Below are 22615 nucleotides of genomic sequence, written 5' to 3'. Positions count from 1 at the left end.
GGCCGGGCCGTTGCCCATGGAGGCAGCCCTGCTGGGTGTGAGGCTGACACCACTTTCTCTCTCCTGTCAGCTGCCCGCCCTGGGGCGAGTGGGTAAGTGGTGGCCACAGGCAGCCCTGCCTGCCCATGAGCCACGCGGCCCTGAGTGTGTCCTTGCCCCAGCCACGGCCCAGCCCGTGTGCCACCACCCACCCTGTGTCTGCACCTGGCCTGTTTGTCTCTTTTCCCCCTACCCCGTCACAGGGACCCCAGCCCTGCCCACCCTGTCCAGACTCCTGGGCTGTTTCTTGGGCTTTTGTTGGCAACATGGGTTTTTCCCATGCCCAGAGGTTGGGCAGCCACCTGTGTGCCAAGTCCTGCCCCTCAGTGCTGCTGACTTCCAAAGGGTGTGGGGTGGCTCCTTGAGGCCAGCTGGCTGGCAGTGCCAGGCAGGGTCCCCTGTGGCTTCCAGTTTGGTAGGTTAGGGGCCCTTGGCACGTGTCACAGTGGGTCTGGCCTTGGCCTTCATGCTGAGTTCCAAGTGGCTGGCAGCCCAGATGACCCTCTTAGGGAAGGCTGTCCTGTATTGTCATGGGGTGGGGATCAGTATGTGGCCCCAGGGGCTGGCAGGTAAGGGGGCAGCCTTGTCTTCCTCAGGAGGGATGCCCTGGCCTAGCAGGATTGCGGTCCTGGGCTGGGCACTGCTAGCAGCTACCATGGGGGACTGTGGGGGACCTCAGGCCCCACCCTCACCCATCCTCCCCTTTCACAGCACGGGAAGCTGCCCCCAGACTGCTGCCCCCTCCTCGTGTTTGTGAACCCCAAGAGTGGTGGCCTTAAGGGCCGAGACCTGCTCTGCAGTTTCCGGAAGCTGCTGAACCCTCACCAGGTCTTCGATTTGACAAATGGGGGGCCACTTCCCGGGTGAGTGAGGGTCCACAGTCTCACATAGGAAGCACCCTGCCCTGCCCTTCCAAGTCCTTCGTGTGGCCAGAGTTGGACATGTGAAAAGGAAAGGGGTGCTTGGGTCAGGGGACATTGGGTAGGTCCTGCCCTGGGTCATGGGTGGACCCCACAAGGTGGTGGGTACTCCTGTCTCCCACACAGGTTCCACCTCTTCTCCCAGGTGCCCTGCTTCCGTGTGCTGGTGTGTGGTGGTGACGGCACTGTGGGCTGGGTTCTCACTGCCCTGGAGGAGACACGGCATCGTCTGGCCTGCCAGGAGCCATCTGTTGCTATTCTGCCTCTGGGCACAGGTGAGGTCTGCCATGGAGCAGGAGGATGGGACCTGAGGATATCCCTATCCCAGGCTTTGAGCAAGGTCTGTGGTTGGACCCCTGACCTGTGGTGACATCTCCGTCCTGGAGATGTCTCAGTCCTGTGATGGGGTCTCTATCCTATAGGGGGCTGTCCTGTGGTATCCCCTCCATTCTGAGGTAAGGTCTCTCCAGAGGCGTTGTGGTGTCCCTCCAAGTCTCACCTTTGTTGCAGGGAATGACCTCGGTCGGGTCCTCCGCTGGGGTGCAGGTTACAGTGGAGAGGACCCGTTCTCCATGCTGGTGTCTGTGGATGAGGCGGATGCTGTGCTTATGGACCGTTGGACCATTCTGCTAGATGCTCACAAGGCTGCTGGTACAGAGAACAGTGTGGTGGATGCAGAGCCCCCCAAGGTACCGAGTGGCCCCTGGCTCTTGCCCACAACCCTCCCACACTCCCTTCCTCCCAGCCACACTGGGGCACACGGCCTTCCTGGGCTTCTGAGTGGCTGAGCAGAACAGCCCCAGGAAGGGGCAACAGCGCAGAGGAGGGTTGGAAGGAGGCAGCCAGACACCGTGGGCAGCATCCTGGAAGAGCCCTCTGTCTCCAGATTGTGCAGATGAGTAACTACTGTGGAATTGGCATTGACGCCGAGCTCAGCCTGGACTTCCACCAGGCGCGGGAGGAGGAGCCTGGCAAGTTCACCAGCAGGTACCATGGGGCCGACAGGCAGGAGCACGTGCTCAGCCAGGTATAGCCCCTAGCAGCAACCTGACTTGTGTGTCTTGCAGATTCCACAACAAGGGTGTGTATGTGCGGGTCGGGCTGCAAAAGATCAGCCACTCACGTGGCCTACACAAGGAGATCCGGCTGCAGGTGGAGCAGAGGGAGGTGGAGCTGCCCAGCATTGAGGGCCTCATCTTCATCAACATCCCCAGGTGTACAGGCGCTGCCCCCAATGAGGCTCCACAGGCCTGGGTGGGCCAGGCACCGCGCCTAACCCTGGTGTACCCCTCCATCTCTCTGGCAGCTGGGGTTCAGGAGCTGACCTCTGGGGCTCGGACAATGACTCGAGGTTTGAGAAGCCACGCATGGATGATGGGCTGCTGGAGGTGGTGGGCGTGACAGGCGTCATGCACATGGTGAGCACCGGGCTACAGACAGCCTCCTGTGCTGCCCCACTGCCTGCTAAGCTGGCTTCCCACCCTCCTCCCAGGGCCAGGTGCAGGGGGGACTGCGCTCCGGCATCCGCATCGCCCAGGGCTCCTACTTCCGTGTCACGCTCCTCAAGGCCACGCCTGTGCAGGTGGACGGTGAGCCCTGGGTGCAGGCCCCAGGACACATGATCATCTCAGCTGCGGGTCCCAAGGTATGTTGGGTGGCTACAGCTGTGGGGTGGCTGGGGTGGCCTTGCTGCCCAGCTGGACCTGGGCCATCTGTGAGTCGGGACGCCCTGGGAGCTGAGGCGGGCATCAGCCTTTCCAGCCCTGTGGCTCCTCAGTGGAGATGCCAGGCCTCTCAGGGAGGACCTGGACCAAAGGCTGAGCCCAGCAAGCCGCAGCATTGCCAGCCTCTAACTCTAACCCCGGTGAAATTGAGCTGAGAGTGGTTGGCTGCCTCTGGGTCCCAGGGCTGCATCTTGGCATCCCCAACTCTCTGATCCATCCTGCCCATCTCGGGACAGGTCCACATGCTGAGGAAGGCCAAGCAGAAGCCCAGGAAGGCTGCAGCCGTCAGGGGGGATGCTGTGCCTGCCCCCGAGGGCAGCGCTAAGTAGGGGCTGAGAGGTCCAGGTTGCGCTGGAGCCGTCCATCCGGTGGACTTGTTGCAGCCCTGCCCACGCTATCTTCCTGGGGCCAGGACGTCTGCAGCCCTTGTCCCGATCCAGTGTCACGTGGAAACTCTTGGGTGGGTGGAGGCCCCTTTCCCCAGCCCTGGGCAGTGCCTGGGAGGGGAGCACAGGGCTCCTCACTGGCCTGACCCTTGGGGCAGCACAGTACTGGAATGAACTATTTGGTGGCCTCTGACCTCATCTTATGCCCCTCAGGCTGTCCCCTGGATGCCCCTTTGGAGCAGACGCCTGGCCTGCCTCCCCACTGTGGGCAGGTGGTGTGCAGCCCTGGTGGCCGTGGGGTGACCTCCCCCCGTCTGGCTCAGGGAAGGTGTCATCCCTTGACTCCTGTCTCATCACTGCATGGGGTTCTACCAGGGGAGGTGGTTGTGGGCGGTGCCCAGCCTCACCTGGGAGAGGGGACCTGTGCCCACCCTGAGACAGGGTGGGCTAGGGTGGCTACTATGTGGCAGCTGGAGTGTGGGCTGGGCCCCGAGTGTTCCCCCTTGGCCCCTGGGGTGGGCATTTAGTGTCCAGAGGGGACCAGCGGGACTTCCCTGTCCAGTCAGTGAACGTGTAAATAACACCTACATGTGGGGGAGTGCATTTAATGCCCTTGTTCTTAAACGTAGCACTTTACATAATGCTTTGCCAGCAACCTGGGCTCTGGCACACCAGTGTAGACACAGCTCCCATCTACCCCGGCAGTACTGCTGGCTGAGCCCCTCGGAGCGCTCTGCTGGGATGACTTGGCTGGTTTGAATGAAGAGCTTCTAACTGTGCCCAGGAGCTCATTGTTACCCCGCAGATGCTGGAGGAATCTGACCAAAACTAAGCGGCCTGTGTAGGGAGTCTGCAGAGGTCCCCAAAGCAAGAGACGACCTGGTCCAGCCCTTCCTAGCACTCATGGTGCTGGGTTTGCACATGGGCTGGCTTCCAGGTGTGACCTGTGCCTCCCCGGGAATCTCCATGCCGCAGTGCCACATCCCATCCCCGCTTCTGCCAAAACTGCAGACACATGCACCTCTACTCCATTGGTGGTCTCAGAGTAGCAGTCCTTATGTTTACATCACTTGTCATCTTCAGAACAAGTCCTTAGTGGCGTAGTTAGTTGACTTCAACCTGCAGGAATCGTTTGTAAATTGTGTCTGTGTGGTCTATCTTCTATTTAAGTGAGACTGCCTGCAGGGCTGTGACCCTGGGCCCCAGGCCTCTCCTTATGATGTACTGCTATCTGAATGTGACCTAACTTATACCTGGGACAAATAGAGTTGGGCTTCAGTGTCCTGCAGTGCCCTCCCTTGTACTTGTGTCCAGCGGCTGAACATCAGGACGGGCTGGAAGGACTGGGAGACCCAGTGGTGCTGCACGTGCTGGGCAGGTGGTCTGGGGTGTGTCGCCTCTCAGATAGGGACTTCCCAGTCCAACAGCTGAGTCTTGGGGAAGAGGTGCCACTCAGGGCCCTAGGCAGAGGCCCAGATGGATGGGGTGGGGTGGGCAGGGTGGCTGGGCAGAGGATCTGGCGTCCTGGGCAGCTTGCCTGCCTGAAGCCATCCAGATGCAGACCCCAAGGCAACTTGTTCTTGGTAAGGGAGAGACCCATGTCTGGGTGTAAGTTCCTGTGCAGAGCAGCATGCATCCTCTGGATAGACGTTTCACAGTGGAGATGAGACCTATGGCATTGGGTGGGGTAGGCAGGTAGTGGGTGTGGCCTCTAGTGCTAGCAGGAGGCAGGCAGCAGCTGGGCCTGGGCATCAGCATCAGCCTCACTGGCCCGGCCTGGTGGGAGGTGTGCTGGCCGCAGGGAGTGCAGGCCCCGCAGGGCCGCCAGGGCAAGACGCACAAGCAGGCGCAGCAACAGAAAGGCAAAGGGCACAGAGATCTGCATGAGGTGGAAGATGGCTGTGCTGAACCGGCTCAGCAGGCAGGTGGCGGCGAAGGCCAGCAGGCTGGCACAGGGGTACAAGGCGAGCTTGGCGAACATGAAGGCATGTTCCTGCCCACCAAACTGAACTGCTGGTTGTAGCGTCTCCGCCTGGTGCAGTAAGGCCGCAGTCCAGATGGCAAACTGGAAAATGCTGGCGAAGAAGATGATGGCGCAGCTGACTCGCACTCGCTCGAGCTCATCGCGGGGCTGCCGGGCGAAGGCTGAGGTCTGCTGGTAGGCCAGGGGCAGGCCACCCACGAAGGCCAGTGAGAGTGTGTTGAGCAGCCCCATGACCTGTGTAGCCTTGCGGACATGCAGGAAGAGTGAGTGGTGGGCGAACCAGAGCAGCCCCACCGTGGCAAAGGAGCCGAAGTATGCCAGAAAGTGCGGCCCGTATTCGCCCAGGGCCACCACCAGGCTGCCGTGGAACTTCTCCATCACATCCTTGGGGTCGGGGACGTTGTCCTCGCTGGGAAGCGAGAACACAGGACGTCTGTACCAGCTCCCGGCCCAGATGGCAGAGGGTCTGAGCATCACAGCATGCATTTCAAGAGCATGGCTAAATGCTCAGCACACTGCCAAGTGCCTCCCACTCATCCAAAATGCATGCCTAACTGGCACCTCTAGGACTGGGCCAGCCCTCTGAGGTGGGGCTTGCGAGCCTGGGTCCTCCCTGCCTCTGCACTCCTCTGAGAAGCACCAGCAAGGACCAAGAACCACTCTGGGTGGCCTGGGGTGGCCATCAGGAAATAGCACCTTTTATCAGCTGGGTGTGGAAGGGGTGGACAGCAAGGAGGGTAGGATGGAGGCACAGGAGACAGAGCCTCAGGGGCTGCACAGGGCAGGGTCTTCAGGGTGCAGTGGCCTCCCAGCCCTAACCATATTGCGTTGGCTCCAAGGAGAAGCAAGGGGAGGTTGTCCCTAACATTCCTTACTTAAAATCAAAGCCTCAGGAATGAGATATTAAGAAAAGTTTGCTTCCAATTTTTAAAACTTCACAAATTACAACAGAAAAGCCTACCCAGAAAGTATCAGGAAAGTCAGACTATCATATATAGAGTATAAAACCAGAGTGTTCAACATGTTTAATGCAGTGAGTGTGCCCTGAAATGTAACACAGGACCAGACAGTCTTTTTAAGGAAGACTTGAAAAAAGTGGGCAGAACACTTACAAACAGAAGCCATCAGTGAAATGAGAAGTCTAACAGAGTTCACTGTCAACAGTGGGAGGAGCAAGGGCTGATGGCACACAGGAGGGGCTGAGCCCCAGAGCGCCATGCTGTCCAAGGACCTCTCTCCCTGGCACCCTAACCCCAAACCACCCTCTCTCCACTCCCTGGGAGCCCTGCCCTCCTTGGCATTGGGCCACCACCTCCCAAAATGCTCTGGGCTCACAAAAGGGAGTTGGAGACAAACAGCATCTGGCCGGGGGACTGGGTATCCTCTAGCCAGGGCCTCGCTGGGCATCCACCTGGTAGGCAGGTGGGGCAGCCCCTAGTGGGGTCCTCACCAGATGTCCAAGATGAGCAGTGTGGCCACAATGGCGTAAACTCCATCGCTGAAGGCTTCCACCCGCTCCTTGCTGAGGGGCTCGTGAAGGTCAAAGGTGAAGAGCTCCACACCGTGGTCTGGGGGATGCCTGTGCCCTGTGGACATGCCAGGAGGGAGAAGCTGGCCCGGTCTCTGAGGCTGTGGGCCCAGCATGGCCATCACTACACTTGTCCCCAAGGACTAGGTTGTGTAGGACAGGGGAGGAGATGGGCAGGGTGCTGTGGATCGGGGCAGCTGGCCAGGGTCACCATGCAATGCACCCAGCCCCACCTGACATCCTTAGGTGTCTCAGTGCCTACCCACAAGCCTGTCTCTACACCAGCTGGCGGCCTTGCTGATGTAGGGGAGGAAGATGACAGTCACCATCAGCAGGTACGACTGCAGGGAGATACAGAAAGTCAGTGCCTGCTCCCACAGGGTGGGGACCACACACCCTAGAACCCAGGTGCTGCTCTGAGGAGCAGCGAGAGAGACAGGAAAAACAAGGACATCATCCTTGGTGGAGATGCAGAACCCCAAGTCAAGGACACTATGTTGAGCACAAGGGTACCAAAGAGAAGGGAGAGCTTGGTGGGAACACAAGGAGCTGTTACAATTCAACAAAAGACTGGAACCCAGCTGGGAAGAGCCTGACGACATGGAAAGGCACTCAACAGGGAGGGCACCTAGCACACGGGGGCACCACCTCGACCACCAGGACCCTGGAATCAGAGACAGTGGTGCTGGTGAGGATGTGGACAAAGAAACTTCACGCACTGCTTATGGGAAGGCAAACAGCACTGCTACTATGGCAAACAGCATGGAGTTCTCAAAAAACTAAAATAAGAATGACCATGTGATATAGCAGGTCCACTGCTAGGCATGTGCACCAGATCCAAAAACAGATATGAGGGGGTGGTACGCACCCACTTTCACAGGAGCACATCACAAAGGCCTAAAGTAGGGCAGCCCAATGTCCGTGATTGAGAGACAACCAAGGCGACTCATTGGGCAGTGGGGTACACTGGACAACAAAAAGGGACAGAACTCATGACAGCACAGCTCAACTTGACAACACAGAGAAGCATGCAGCCTCTCCCACGTAATGCTGCTCCCTTCAAGGCACTACCTGCCATCCTTCACCAGACATTCCTGCCACCTCCGAAAGGGACTGTCTCCTCTGAGCAAGAGTTGGCCTCAGGCTGCTGCCATTACGCCCATCCTCCTTGATGGCCACCTGCCTGTCCAGGCCTTACCCACCCTCACCCCACATTGGCCACTCTGTCCCTACCCCTGCTGCTACTGACCAAGTAAGCACAGCCAAGGACACCCTTCCCAACTCATATCCCTCTTGCCACCTCCTCACAGCCTGGCCCTGGCCTGTATCACTGGCCCCATCTCCTCCCTTGGCTGTCACCAGCATAAAATGATGTCTCTGAGGCAGCCAGGCCACAAGGCCAGCCCTAGACTTCAGCACACACTGACATCCACCTTCTTGCCCTCACCAGCGGCCTCCCTGCCAAGGTACACTGTTCTGCCTGGCCTCTCAATTCTACCCTCGAGGGAGGGGCCAGCCTGGCCAGGTCTGTGACTTTTCAGGGCCACAGGTGCTCACCAGCCCACCTGCTCTACACCTGTAAGCCTCTCAACATGCTCACTAAACACTTTTGTCAGTGTCTTCCCCCAGGGTGCAGCCTGGTTAGAAACCCAAGGAACTAAACCATGTGCATGTGGATGGTCAATGAGCTGGCTCTGATGCTGGCTCACTGCCAGACCAGGGTTTTCCTGCCTGCAGAAATTGGCTGCTGGCTTTCAAGCCCATTGGCAGGCCTGGGCTTCTTGTCCTGGGCTAAGCCCCCCCGGGGGGCTGTCCCAGCAGCACTTACCATGGGGAAGAAGAAGAGGGAGAAAACAGCTGCAGCAAAGCACAGTGCTGGGCCACGGAGGACCAGAAGCAGGATGTGCTGCCGTGTCACGGCCCTGTGGGTGGAGCTGCGCAGCTGTGGGCTCAGCAGGTGTGGGAAGTGGAAGGCATAGCCTATGATCAGCGCCTGTTGGTGGGCAGGCAGCAGAAAGGGCTCTGTGGCCATTCAGCCCTCAGTCAGCACACACATGCAGGGGCTTGGGCGGGGCCCCAGGTGGCCTGGCACCCTAGGGTGTGCTGAGTGAGGAGAGGGATGGAAACCCCTGCCCTGCGTCGGATGCTGTGAGGACCTCCAGTCCCAGGTCAGCAGGGCAGGGCCCTCGGCAGGCCACATTCATGCTCACAGGTGGTCCTGGGCTCCACAGCAGGGCAGTCGGCAACCACACATGCACATCCCCCCCCAGCCTACCTGCACAGCCCCGATGGCGATCACACACACACAGAACAAGAAGATGCCCAGAGGCACATCAGGGAAGGTCACCATTAAGGAAAACTGTGTCCAAAAACAAACAAAATCCACAAGATTACCAGGACCCCTGGCCTGGAGCTGGGGACGCAGATACCTCCCGAAGCCATGCTGCGTGCAGCAGACAGAGCCAGCTCAGCTGAGGGTAGTGGCACGGGGGTCTGCTCACCCCAGCCCCCCCCCGAGGGAGCAATCCCACCCACCACTGTAGGCGTTAATGCCAAAGTGTCGTCAAATCCACTGAATCCCAGATCTGAATTCTCTGACACACTAGCTGCCAGCCTGTCAGACTGACTGTGAACATCAACCTGACTGTGAATGTGAGTGTGAATGTCAGATATATGTGTGAAGGTTGGACTGAGTGTGAATGAACACTCCCTTTGGCCCTAGACGGATGAGTGGGAGCACAGTGCAGCAAGGCCTGACAGGAGCCAGGGAGTCAGTGACCCTCTCGTCTGCGATCTCTTGGTTTCTTTCCCTTTTTTAGACTGGGTCTCACTATGTTGCCCAGGCTGGACTCAACAATCCTCCTGCCTCAGCTTCCGGCATAGCTGGGAGCATTGTGCCCAGCCAAAGTGGTCTATGCCTCTCCCCAGTTCCACTGATGCCCCCACCTTCCCCTCCTTGCAGCCCTGTGGCTCAGGTCCTGAAGCAGCTCCCTGGCCTGCACTTCTGAGTGGGGATGGGAGCGGCTGTACTCACTGTGTAAGGCAGGAGGGTGATGGTCATCATGCACGCCTAGAGAGGAGGAAGGGAGGGGGTCACATGGTAGCTCTGCTTGGCCTCCCCTGGGCAGAGCCCTGGGCCATGTGACTGAGATAGCAGCAGCACCTCCTGGGGCTGGGGGCCAGAGGCTGGGAGCCAGAGGCTGGGAGAGAAGCAGATGGCCACACCTATGACTCCTCCTGGGAGGGTTGTATTACAAACCAACATCATTTGCAAAAGGACAAGAAAAACTCACCAGGTTGAGCAAGGCAAGTGTATCATCTATTTTCCCAACAACCTGAAACAACCTACACAAAGTGAAAACAGGAAGAAAGGGACCAATGGTCAGAAGTGGTGCTCACAGGATCAAAATACACCATCATGGGCATTCCTAGGTACACTAGCACCAGAAGACATTACTTGGACCAAATATAAAACACTACCTAATGAATAAGGTTCAGGAAATTCAAAGACGATGACACAGCTTCCCTAAAAACACCTTCATTCCCACATGTTCTCTCTCCGTTTTGCTCCCGGTTTAAAGCATGTGGCTCTGAACAGAACCACTGCAGATACAAATGTGTACACTGGGCATGGTTTTCCAAAGCCCCCCTGGAGCAGGCCCAACCTGTGGGAAAAGGGGCTCAGGAGTTGTTGATGTGGACAGGGCCAGAGAGCCACAGAGGCTGGGCTGGCCCAGCAGCTCTTGGGAGCATCCTCTGCCTGCCTGCCTGCAGGTGCACATACCTGGGGCTCCATCATGCAGTCAACTTGCTCTCCCGAAAGTGCTCTTTTCCTGTTCCTTTGACAGGTTTCACACATCGAACCTGCTAAAGCTGCCTTCAGCCAGGCAAAAATGTGAGCCTGGCCTGTCAAGGACCTGGTTGGTCCTGCGGCCTCTGATCTGGCTCCTACCCCAGGGTTTCCCTAGTAAGGTCAGCCCTGGTTCAGGTCACTGCAGAGAGCACAGTGCCTGCTCAGGGCTCACAGCCTTCACCAAAAGCCAAACGGCTACTGCCTGGGACCCAGCAGCTCTGCAGGTGTGCTGAGGGCCATGACTGTGCACACAGGCCAGCATCCCGGAATGGGTGTGAGGCACAGAGCAGTTCCACACAGCCCTGTGCAGGCCCAGGCCCCGCACCCACTCTATGGACAGACTCCTCAGTATGTGGCCTCTGGTGAGCTAGCCAATGCTGGGCCAGAGCGGCTGAGCAGAGCCTGAAGTCACCCAGTACCACCAGCCCATGAGCCTCCCAATTACTGAGAAAAGCCCTCCCCCAGAGATCTGAACGTGGGGGACCACGGTCACCACCAGAAACAGTCACTTTGCTGACAACAGAATATGACGTAAAATGTGTGGCATTTTCAGCACAGTGCAAACACTTAGCAAGAGCTGTGGCTTTCTCTGCTCCCCAGCACCGGCTGACAAGCACTTCCCCTTGACAGACTATATACAGACGTCTACATCCACACTCCAGCTCTACCTCTGGGACTTTCTGACCCTGCTGCTGAGACTGGCAGTTGGGGTCCCTGGATCCTTAAGACCCTTTTCCTCCCCAGATTAAAGCTCAGCCTCCCAGGGAGTGGGGTAGGGCTGGTACTAATACGGCCCCGGCCCTGCCAATACAGCCCATCCCTCCGGTCCTGCTGCCTGTCTGAGCGGAAGAGTCCTTGGCTGTTGGTCACGCCTGCCAGGCAGGAAGGCCAGCGGGAGGCACTGAGTGGCTTAGGAGAAGGCCTGCCCAGGTCCCCTCCACCATCCCAGGACAAGGCTCAGAGCAAGAACCTGAGAAGGTGAGCAGGAGTGGCCTACTGACCCCAGCCCTTTGGAGAAGCATGTGATAAAGTGTAGGGCCTGTAGACACCCTGGGAACAGTGGGCCCAGTGTGGTCTAGCAAGTCCTGATGGTGAGGATGTCACCTCGGACAAGCCCAGCTCCTACCTAGCGTGTGCGGCCCAGGCCACTGTCACGATTAGAAACGTCATAAGGTAGACAGCAATCCTGGTGGCTAGAAGTTTCTGCATGCTTCTGTCAAAGTCCTGGAGTAAAAGAGCACTGCTGTGAGAAGAGGGAACCTCACGTGGCCCAATGCCTGGGCTTTCCACTCCCTCCTCCAGTCCAGCCCACCCAATCCCACCCCACCCCCAGAGTCACTGCTGCACTGCTGGGCAGGTCTCCACAGAGGTCAGCGTTCCGGAGGTCCATCAGCACCAGGCTCCAGGGTAGAACCAGGGACACATGAGCCACAAGTAAGCAGGCGGAGCAGAAGGGTTAGTCCCCAGTGGTAGGATGGACAGCGGGGCAACTAGGCAGCAGAAGGCCGCTGATCCCACCCTATGTTGTCACCCTGAGGTTTGCGTTCCAACACATGAATTTGGGAGGAACAGACACTGACAGCACAGCAGGGTCAGACTGGCTTTGCCCAGGAAAGTGGTCCCACACAGTGTGTGTCGAGGTGCCCACAAAAGCCCATGGGACTGCAGGTAGGGCCTGCCCACCACAGGCAACAGTCGACTGGCTAGAGTGGAGAAGAGGGTGTGGAGGGGCTCCATCAGCATAGCGCTCTCAGTCTTGGCCTGACCCAATGGCGCCCAAGCTCCTGGGTCCATGTGCATGTGCAGCAATGATACTCTTCAAGTGCCATTATGCTTTCTGAATCATAGATGTTCAGCGTTCACTGGTCTGATTTTTCCCTCCACTACTAGGGACTGAACCCAGGGTCTCATATACACTAAGCAATCTACCACTCGGCTATGTTTCAGCCCTTCTTATTTTTATTTTTTTGGTACTGGGTATCGAACTCAGGGCCTTATGTTTGCCAGGCAGGTGCTTGTGCCGCTGAGCTATATCCTCAGACCTCCAGCCCTTTTTATTTTGAGGCAAATCTCAAGTTGCCAGTCTGGTCTTAAACTTGTAATCCCCCCTGCCTCAGCCTTCTGAGTACACACTGTGTGCCACCATGCCCCCATGCCCAGCTTCTTTTTTAAGGCAGAGGCACAGGTGTGAAGCCCTCCCCAACACCGGAAGTGCCCACTGTTCAGCACTCCCTCAGGAGGTAGCCACCCTTCATCTTTTTCCTCTGGACGTATCCCATGAACTTCCAGGAATTTCCTGAGAACCAGTTAGGACTGAGAGCACCAAAAAGTCTCGGTCTCCAAGACACTGCTGACATAGAGGAGAGGGTGAGCTGTCAGCCAGATGGTCAGTGCTGGGGGGTGGCATGTCCTCGCCTGGGCCTCTCACATCCTCACTGCTGCACTCCAAGAACCCTGCTCTGAGCTTATGGTGAGGTGTGTGCCTCACCGTATGCCAGACCCTGCCCACCGCAGGTTTCCCAGGAACCGTATCCCCCTTAGAACCAGCTTCCCTGAGCAGCACAGCTGACCCCAGCTGCCGTGGGCCCTGCAGAAGCTGGATGCACCTGTGAGTGCTGGGTGTCCCCTCATCCTACTCAGCCCCCAGACCTCAGCGTGGCACCTTGGCTGCTCTACTGCACGGTGCCCCAGTCCCACGGGGAAAAGCAAGGCATGAGTGTGTACCCAAGGACCTTCCAAAGGCAAAGCCACATGCACTGCTCTCTGCTTCAGAAACACCTCCAGCAAGCCATCCTCCAGGGTGGCAGGCACAGGCGCCAAGGTGGCTGAGGGAGCCCCACCATCCTGGGTACACTCCTCTCAGCAGGAGTGTGCCCCCCCGCCGCCCCAACACCACGAAGTCTACTCTGTTACCTGCCCTGGGGAGATCTCCGTGTGCGTTACAGGCAAGATCTGCAGGAACAATGACAGAACAGAGACACTTCTTGGCTAGGCGCCCTCGGAGGCGGTGGTATTGCAGACTTGGGGCACATGCTAGGTGCTCTAACCCACCTGAGGGACTGGGGAACCTAAGGATACTGAGGCGGGGCCCACACTGACCATGACGGTGGCAATGATGGACAGCAGCGCGTCGCTGAAGCCCAGCATGCGGTGGGAACTCTGGGTCCCCTCCTTGGCATCCTCGTCACTCCTGCCCAAGGGCGAGTCTCCCTGGGAATCTGGCGCCTGCTCCGTGTGTTGAGGCCCAGACATGGTGGGTTTGCTGTCCAGTGGTCACAGGAGCCTGGGAAGATCAGAGCAGTAAGTGCAGAGTGGGGCACTACAGGGGGCCGCACCTCTGGACTTCCACCATGAGGATGGCAGCTGGGCATGGGGAGTGGGCAAGGGATGCTTCCACAGGCAGCCCCTCCAGATTTTGTAACCTCCAGGCTAAGAACACCAGCATCAGGCTCTACTGCTGAATTTTGTGATCAGGCAAGAGATGTGCTGTGCCTTAGTTTCCCCTACAGAAGCAAGCAGTGAAGGAAGCAAGTACGACATGGGTAGGTGCTCAACACAGCACGTACCAAGAAAGGGTCCCAAGTGTCTGGGCTCAATGATAGGCACTGTCCTATAAGGTGCTTTTGTCCCAAACAAGGAGACAGCGTGATGCTCTAGCCAGTTCAGAGCCACCCAGAGCAAGGAACACACACTGCAAACGCTGGGTGGCTGCCCCGGCCCAGCGCTCCTTGGTGGTTTTTATGTTGGACATGGGCCTGGGAAGATGCAGAGGCTGGCTGGGCTGAGCCCTGGGTAGGAGGGACACCTATGTCTGGGCAAAGAGCCAAATGCAGTCATGGTGGCTGGCAGGAGCTGGCTTCGTGGGGCTGGGGGACACTGGGATGGTCTGGCAGCTATAGGGCATGACAGAGGGGTCCACTGGGCAGTGTGTGCTGAGCCCCATGTGCAGCCAGGGGAGAGGGGCAGGCATATGTCAGGGCCACTGCTCAGCGGGGAGACACAGTCAGGTGGCAGTGGGTGGGTCTGCCAGCACAGTGCAGAAGTGGCCTCAGGCATGGCTCCTACAGGGTGGAGAAGGCCCACAGACAGATGGAAGCACTCCTGCTGCCCTTCCTGACACAGGGGAGCAGCCTGCAGACTGTGCACTGACGAGGGTGCAGGCCTGGGAAGGTGGCTCCTGCAGGGAGGGGCGGACAGGACCCTGCAGCACATGCGGAGGAGGCTGCGACTCCCCAGGCAGAGGTCTTGGTCACAGGGTACCTATGCCACTGAGGAGGGGTAGAGAGAGCAGGACAGGACACCCAGGGAGGGCGGCTTCCAGAGCAGCGGGTGTGGCCAGAGTAGAGCAGACAGCTCAACTGGGTACAAGAGGTGTGCAAACAAGGACAGTGAACACCGGCCAGGAGGACACCCCAGAAATCCTACCCCAAAACAGTAAAGAAGGCTCCAAGCAATTACTGGAGGGGAAAACAAACTGTGAATAAATACATAAGCTACCGGGTCTGGGACTGTAGCTCAACGGTAGAGCACTGGCCTATGAAGTGTGCAGCCCCAGCATTACAAAAAAGGGGAAAAAAGGCACTCAACTCTGCCGGCAATCAGGGAGACACAGTGAAACCAGAGACACATCAGTTAGCTGGTGAAAGTCCTGTCAGGAAGAGTGGGCCAGGATAAGCGGGGACACATATGATGTCAGGAACAGAACAGACAATTAGCAACAGCTCTAAGGTCATGATGAGCATAGCCACAGGGCAGCAAGCAGTTGTGCCTCAGTCTGCAAGGAAGCAAGGTTTGTTAAGACACAGCAATTCTGAAGCCACTGTGTACCCGTAAATGAAACCAAAACACAGTGCGGAGAGGAAAACATGAGCTGCAAAAAGACGTAGCCAGTGTGTCATCCACGTCTTTCACGATAATGTAACACATGCCAGAACCCAGAACAGGAGCTTAGCAGAGGAATTCCAGAGAGCATGCGGGATGGGCACAAGGGTGGGAGAAGACAGGCAGCAGGGTCTCTATTTCTCAAAGTCATAATCACTCCTGGGCCACTGCTTTGTGTTTCAAAGGCCATGACTAAGAAAATTGAGACAGCCAGGTGTGGTGGTGAGCACCTATAGTCTCAGCTACTCAGCAGGCTGAAGCAAGGGACCACCTGAGCACTGGAGTTCAACAGCCTGGGCAACAGAGCAAGTCTTCCATCCCAAACCACACCACACCACACCACACCAAACCACAACAGTCCATAGAATGGGAAAGAACGTTTGCAAGTCATGGATCTGGGAAACGTTGACATCTAAAAAACAAAAACTTCAAATAAAAAGTTTAAATAAGTCAAATAAGAAATAACAATTCAAAAATGGGTGAAGGATGTGAAGATGTACCTCCAAGGACAACACGTATGACTGGTCAGTAAGTACATGAAAAGATGCTGAGCAACATTATGGTGCATTAGAGAAATGCACGTCAAAACCACAATGAGTGACCCTCCAGGACTGCTACACTGCAAATCAAAACTGAGTTGAGTGTTGCTCAAATGTGGAGAAACTGGAACCTTTGGGCTCTGTTGGTGGGAATGTAAAATGACACAGCTGCTGTGGAAGACAGTATTGTAGTTGCTCAAAAAAATTTAAAATGGGGCTGGGGAATGTAGCTCAGTGGTAGAGCATTTCCCTGGCATGCATGAGGCCCAACTTGGGTTCTATGTCCAGCACTGAAAAAAAAAAAGAAAAAGAAAAAAGAAGAAAAGAAAACCAGAATGCCATAAGGTCCAGGAATTACACTAATGGGAATATATTAAAAAGAACTGAAGCAGGGACCCCAAGAGGTATTTGTTCCCCAACATTCATAGTAGCATTATTTACAATGGCCCAGAGGTAGGAGCAACCCAAGCACCATCTACAGATGGGAGGCAAAGGCCGTGTGTATATCCGTGTACACAGGAGCCTGTCCACATGACAGGGTTCTGACATGTCTGCAGCAGGGCAGGCCTCAAGGACACTGGCTGAGAAACAAGCCAGTCACAGGAAAAATATTGCATGACCCCACTTCTATGTGGTGCCTCCAGCATCAAGTCTACAGAGACAGACATAGAACGGGGGTCCCAGAGCTGGGAGGAATGGGGGCGCCTGTGATGAGCTTTAGATTGGGGTGAAGAGTTCTGGAGATGGATGGTGATGACAGCTGGGTAACAAAGTGAGTGTGCCTAATGCCACTGAGCTGTGCACTTAAAAATGGTAAATGTTATGTGTATTTTACCACAAACAGAACATAACCTAATGCCTGGCATTTAAGTGTCCAAAACATGTCAGCCACATATTCAAATATAAGTCTGTTAGTCACAATGAAGGGGAGGAGACAGGACTGAAGAGAGGGCATGGAGTACAGCGATGTTGCCAAGCATGGGAGGATTTCCAGTGCTGACAAGGGTGAAAAGGAAAACCTAGAAATTCGCGAGAGGAGGTGGGTGAGGGTTTGGATCCTGTGGTAGACATGCTGTGTAGTATGCGAGGCCCTGGACCTAGACGTGAGCAGGACACACACCCAACAGCTTGCTGTCACCAGACACACATCGTGGGATGGGGCAGCAAGGTTTCCCAGAGGGATGGAGTCAGGGAAAGTTTGGAAAGGGAGATGCTGGGGCTGAATCTGAAAACATTTCCTACAGTGACAAGAAGAGTAAGAGACACCTACGAGCATGTTCTCGGCACCAAGCACCTAGTAGTTCAGACTGAACGTCTTAGTCTACACACAATGCTGTGAGAATGAAAGGCAAGACGGAAGTGGCCGCGTGTGTGTGCAATGGAGAGCCTGGTGTGCAACACCAGGGGCTTGGAAAGGCCAGAGCACAGCACACAAGGGTCAAGCTGGGAGGTACACCTGAGGAATCCAGGTTCACATCACAGAGTACCCTGGACCCTCCCGAATGCAACCCTACAGATTCCAGGGACTCCACAAGGTTTTTCTTTATGCAGATTCCAGACACAAGTCTATTATCACATATGAAACTTGCAATTATGTTCTCCCACTCTTCTGGGCTGTCTTCTTGTTTCTTCAACAATTTTTGTTTTGGGGGCTGGGGATTTAGCTCAGCAGCACAGCACCTGCCTGGCAAGCACGAGGTCGTGAGTTCAATTCCCAGTACCAGAAAAACGAAATGAAACCAAACCAAACCAAACCAAAAAACTAGTTTTTGTTTTGTTTTGTGGTGCTAGGGTGAATTGAACCCAGGCCTTAACCATGCAAGGCAAGAGCTTTCCCACTGAGTTCTACCCATATACCTGAACAGTAGATTTTCTAAAAAATTAATGGACAATTTTAAAATCAGTCTTAGGTTCACAGGAAACAGCACGAAGTATAGCTCCTTTGCAGCCCTTTGCAGTTCCCTGTAGCCATTATGAACACTTTGCACAGTGACAACCCAGTGCTGAGTCATCACTACCAACAGACATCCAGGGGTGACTCGGGTTCAGCGGTTGGGCAGAGAGTTAATTAGTAGGCTGCAGGGTGAGGGGAGTTCCGAACAACGTACTCTGACAGTATAATTAAGACAAAACCTGGCATGGTGATGTATACCTGTAATCCTACCATTTGGGAGGCTGAGGCAGGAGGATCATGAGACCAGCCTAGGCTACAAAGTGAGTTCAAGACCAGCCTGAACTGCAAATCGAGACCTTGTCTCAAAAAGACAAAAACAAACAAAAAAAAGACACAAAGATGTCAGTATGTGACACATTTATGATCACTGACATCTCATACCTCAAGCCACCTCTCAGGGCACAGGGATATCCCAAGATCATGTATCATGTGCATTCCTTCACATACCCCACCTGGCTGTCTGATGATGCCAGAACAGGGACTGTTCTTTCAGACCTCCCTTCTTGGACACCTGATTTAGATTCTCACACAATGGGGCGGGGGGGGGGGGGGGACTCAGAGGAAACTCTGACTTCTTTTAAGGACAAGGCAGTTTTAAGTTATCATTTCAGGGAACTCTAAGAGAAATACTAATAAACAGCATCATTGGGGCTGGGGATTTAGCTCAGCGGCACAGCGCCTGCCTGGCAAGCACAAGGTCGTGAGTTTTGTTTTGTTTTTTGTTTTGTTTTGTTTTTCTTTTCTTTTTGGTTTTTTTCTGGTACCGGGAACCGAACTCACAAGCCTGTTGCACACTGGGTTTTGAGAAATGCAGGCCAGGCACTACCATACAGAGTAGCTTCCTGGACTAAAAATGCTCTATGCCTGCTCTGCCCACCCTCCCCTCTATCCTGGTCTCCAGTCTGTCTTTCCAGTGTCCTGTGGTACAAGCATACAGTATCAGCTTTTCACTTAATGATGTACGTTTAGGTTTCCTGAAGTCCTCTTGTCTTCATACTCACTGACTTTTATTACTGAATATTCCATTTTATGGACATATTACAGTTGATCTACTCACCTTCTGAAAATGTTGGTCTCTTTCAGCAGCATATTTTGAAGTTCTTAATTTTATTTATTTATTTGTCTTTTTGAAACAGGGTCTCACTATGCAGTTCAGGGTAGCTTTGAACTCACTTTGTGGCCCAGGCTGGCCTTGAACTTGCAGCAATCCTCCTGCCTCAGCCTCCCAAGTGCTAGGATTATAGGTGCACACCACCACACCCACCTGAAGTTCTTAATTTTATTTTGTAGTATCAGGGATTGAATGTAAGGCCTTTGCACTGAACTACATCCCCAGCCCCTTTTTAAAAATTTTGAGACAAAGTCTCACTAAGTTAAGTTGCCCAAGCTGGGATTCAACTTGTGGTCCTCCTGCCTCAGCCTCTCAGAGCACTGGAATGCAGGTGTGCACAGAGCCTGGCTAAAGTTTATAATTTAGATGAAGTCCAGTTTAATCTCTTATTGGTCATATTTTGATGTTATATTTTAAAATCTCACACATTCAGTAGGTTTTCTTCTTTTTTATTTTTTCAGTAGGTATTCTTCTGTAAGTTTTAGTTCTAGATTTATGACCAATTCTGAGTTTTTATATATGGTAAAAGGTATGGGTTATGGTTCATTTTTTAAATACACGGATATCCAATTTTTCTAGTATCATTTGTTGAGAGAACAACTCTTTCTCGAATGAATTACCATTGTTTTCCTATAAGTCATCAGATGGCCACAGTCCTGCACGCTTATTTCTAGACTCTCATCCATCTACTTGGGTAGCTTTACATTAGCAACACACTTTTGGTTACTGTGGCCAGTGTTATGTAATAGAAGGTCATATAATTCTGAAGTTATGTAATGGAGGTCATATAATTTTGTCCTTGTTCAAAGTTGTTTTGGCTATTCTAGCTTTTTCACAGACCCAGACAAACTTTAGATTCAGCATCAATGTCTTCTTTTCCTGTGAGGTGTTGGGGATGGATCCCAGGGCTACGTGCATGCTGGCTAGCACCCTACCACTGAACTCTACCCTAGCCCCGGCGTGCCAATTTCTATGAAGTCAGTGGGGTGAGAGTGGACTGCACTGGGTCTGTACAATTTAGAATGAATGTCCTAGCAAGACTGAATCTTTTGATTTATGAGGGTGATCAATCCCTCTATTTACTGTGGGTTTTCTCTGCAATGTTTTTGTAGTTTTCAAAGTGCACATCTTCCCCATCTTGTTTCAACTTTATTCCTAGTATTTTACTTACTGATGCTTTGTACATGATATTTTTTCTGTTTTCAATCCCCAATATGTTGCTAGTATATAGCAATAGAACTGATTTTTGCACATTTACCCTGTGCAAAACTCATGAGCTCCAGTAGCTCTTTTCTGTAGATTACATCTGACTTATTTATAGGTGATATGTCTGGAAATATCCGTGCCTGTCATACGTGGTATGTGTGTGACTGGTATCCATGGGGTGAAGGCCAGAGCTGTTAAACATCCCATAACTCACAGGGCAATGCTTCCCACCAGCACACAGGCATGATCTAGCCCAGACTGTTGGGCAGTGCCATAGCTGAAGAACAGTGACACAAACACGTTTTCTCAAACTAAAGTTACTTCCAACCCAGCTGTTTTCTTGCCCCATTACACGGGCTAAAATTCCAATGCAACACTGAGTACAATTGGTCACACCAGACAGCCATGCTTTGCTCTTAATCTTATGGCTCAAACATTCAGTCTTTCATTATTCTGCATGAGGGTAGCAGTAAGTTTTTCACAGATACCCTTACCATGTTGAACAAATGTAATTGTACTCCTAGTGCACTGTTTTGTTTTGAACTTAGCAATGGATATGTTGGATTTTATCGAATGCTTTTTAAAGTATCTTGAGAGAATTTTATCAAATTTTATTTTTTGGTTCTTTTGACAGAGTCTCACTTTGCAGCCCAGGCTGGACTCAAACTCTCAGGGATCCTCCTGCCTCAGCCTCCCAAATTGCTGGGATTACAGATGTGCACCACTACACCTGGCCTGATCCAGTTTCTTTTCTTTTTCACTCTTAATGGTGAATTGCACTAATATTTTTCAAATACAAACCCAACTTTGCATTCCTGGGACAAATCCAAATTAGTTGTAACACATTACCCTTGTGACTTGTCTGTTTCTTCTTGCAGTTCTATTAGTTTTTGTTTTGTGTATTTTAGAACTTTGTTGTTAGGTGCATATCTAGGATTGCTATATTCTTTTGATGAATTCATCGTTATGAAATAAAATCTCTTAAACTTAGTAATATCCTTTGCCATGACATCTGCTACAGGGGAATCAAGACCACTGATTCAGTTTTAGATATGTGTGTACATGTGAGGTATCTTAAGAGTTCAGCGAAGAAGACTGGAGATGCAGATTTTGGTTAAGATGGTGTTAACATACATTTACTGCAAGGCCAGCAAAAGTGCTCTATAAATATTTGTGAAAATGTCTGAGTAGATTCTGGCTTCCAAAGTAATTACAGTAGTTAGAAAACCTCCACTTAGAAACTTAGGTCACACAGTGTGAGTTCATAGCATAAAACTTTGTAACACTTTCTAGTGAGTCATTCTGGTCTCTTCCACACTGTATAAGTCTTAGGGTTCCTTCCTTCCCTGTCACTTTTAGCGGATGCCTTCTTCTCCTTATCAGAAACCAGAAGTCACGAGAATTGTCTCATTCCAATCAACACAAAAAGTAACCAGCAACTACAGGCCATTTTCCCTCCTTCCCTCGTTTAGAAAAAATGCTTTTCCTATGCCAAAAGCAAACACCCTGATGTGCGCCCTGGATGCCCCTGCATTCCTGTCTTGAATGGCCTGGCCGCACACTTCTCTTTTCTGTACCACAAAGAGCCTTCTTCTCTTTGCGGCCACCGCGCACCTTAGAACACACGGTCCTTCAAGCCCCACACTCTTCTCCCACAGTTCCCCAGTTACCTCCATGTACCATCTCTGCCTCACCGGCGCTTCACTCCTCCACTGTGACCCAGCTTCCACTCATCGCTCAGATCAAACTGCTCTTGGCAAGCCGCCTATGAGCTCGCTGTCGCTAAGTCCGACGTACATCTTTCCATCCTTTTTCTATTTCACTTTTAAAGACAGCAGGTGTTAACCTGCCTGGAAGGGTATTTATTAAGCTTGAAATCCTGAGAGGTTAAGATGACGAAGACTGGGCTTTAGGATCCACTCTGCACAACGGGGCCAGGTCGGCAGGCGCAGGGCTGCTCTTACCTGGAGGGGGCAGCTCTGGGTGGCTGCTGGCACGGGGCTCTGGATCCTATATTACTAGATACGACGTTGCAACACTTAAAACTTTCAGCCTTTCAACAGTAGCGAGCTCATTTTCAGCCCCCATCCTGAGCGGGCTAAGAAGTAAACTCCCGTGTGTGCGGGTCACCTAAGGGGCGGCCCTGGTGACTGGCGTTAGATGCCCTTGGGCTGTTCAGGTCTCGCTTTACCTTGGGGCGTCAGCGCCAGAGGCCTCGGCTCAGGCAGTCCCCAGCGCGGCACGGGCGGGGGCGACGGTTAAACAGCGCTGCGCGCCCAACGCCCCCGAGGTCTGCGCCACCGAGGCAGGCAGAACCTCGCGGAAGGGGACCGACCACCTGGGCTGACGGGAGCGTTCTAGGAGGGGGGCTGGGGCCAGCCAGCCACGTCAGACGCTGGCGGGCGCGCAGCGGCGGGGCTGGCGACCTGCACGGGCCGCCACTACCCTTCCTACGCGCCTCCGCTCCGAGCCCGCGAACTGCAGACAGGA

General features: G+C 53.9%; 2 protein-coding genes across 7 annotated transcripts in view; one reads left to right on the top strand and one right to left on the bottom strand.

Moving 5' to 3' along the window:
* The window catches only part of Dgkq (diacylglycerol kinase, theta 110kDa), a 22693-nt gene extending 18343 nt beyond the window's left edge, over positions 1–4350 (top strand). Inside the window, exons 19-26 of the mRNA XM_005408848.2 lie at positions 751–902; positions 1086–1234; positions 1470–1648; positions 1846–1946; positions 2027–2173; positions 2266–2377; positions 2452–2604; positions 3283–4350. Coding sequence (XP_005408905.1) covers positions 751–902; positions 1086–1234; positions 1470–1648; positions 1846–1946; positions 2027–2173; positions 2266–2377; positions 2452–2604; positions 3283–3372 — 1083 coding nt within the window. The 3' untranslated portion in view covers positions 3373–4350. The remainder of the gene's footprint in view (positions 1–750; positions 903–1085; positions 1235–1469; positions 1649–1845; positions 1947–2026; positions 2174–2265; positions 2378–2451; positions 2605–3282) is intronic.
* On the bottom strand, positions 3659–22615 carry Tmem175 (transmembrane protein 175). Of its 6 annotated transcripts, none has more exons than XM_005408679.2 (11): positions 22090–22613; positions 13534–13717; positions 13348–13386; positions 11561–11658; positions 9875–9926; positions 9616–9651; positions 8857–8940; positions 8410–8574; positions 6844–6922; positions 6504–6639; positions 3659–5462 (listed from the first exon to the last, which is right to left on the bottom strand). In XM_005408679.2, exons 2-11 carry the CDS (start codon positions 13684–13686, stop codon positions 4787–4789), a joined length of 1518 nt encoding a protein of 505 aa, XP_005408736.1. In that variant the 5' UTR covers positions 13687–13717; positions 22090–22613; the 3' UTR covers positions 3659–4786. The 6 variants fall into 6 exon arrangements, with proteins under 6 accessions (XP_005408736.1, XP_005408735.1, XP_013362211.1 ...); XM_005408678.2 differs by having other exon boundaries at positions 22317–22613; XM_013506757.1 differs by lacking the exon at positions 8410–8574 and having other exon boundaries at positions 22090–22615.

The sequence above is a fragment of the Chinchilla lanigera genome, unplaced genomic scaffold (assembly GCF_000276665.1).
Source record: "Chinchilla lanigera isolate Chin_1 unplaced genomic scaffold, ChiLan1.0 scaffold00113, whole genome shotgun sequence".
NCBI lineage: Eukaryota > Metazoa > Chordata > Mammalia > Rodentia > Chinchillidae > Chinchilla > Chinchilla lanigera.
This window is presented reverse-complemented; position numbering and strand designations above follow the sequence as displayed.

Coding starts and splice junctions, on each gene's coding strand:
- Tmem175 (XM_005408679.2), bottom strand. CDS start 13,686: ATGTCTGGGCCTCAACACACGGAGCAGGCGCCAGATTCCCAGGGAGAC. Junction 8,941..9,615: donor TCACCCTCCTGCCTTACACA/GTGAGTACAGCC, acceptor TTTTGGACACAG/TTTTCCTTAATGGTGACCTT. Junction 5,463..6,503: donor CTGCTCATCTTGGACATCTG/GTGAGGACCCCA, acceptor CTCGCTTCCCAG/CGAGGACAACGTCCCCGACC.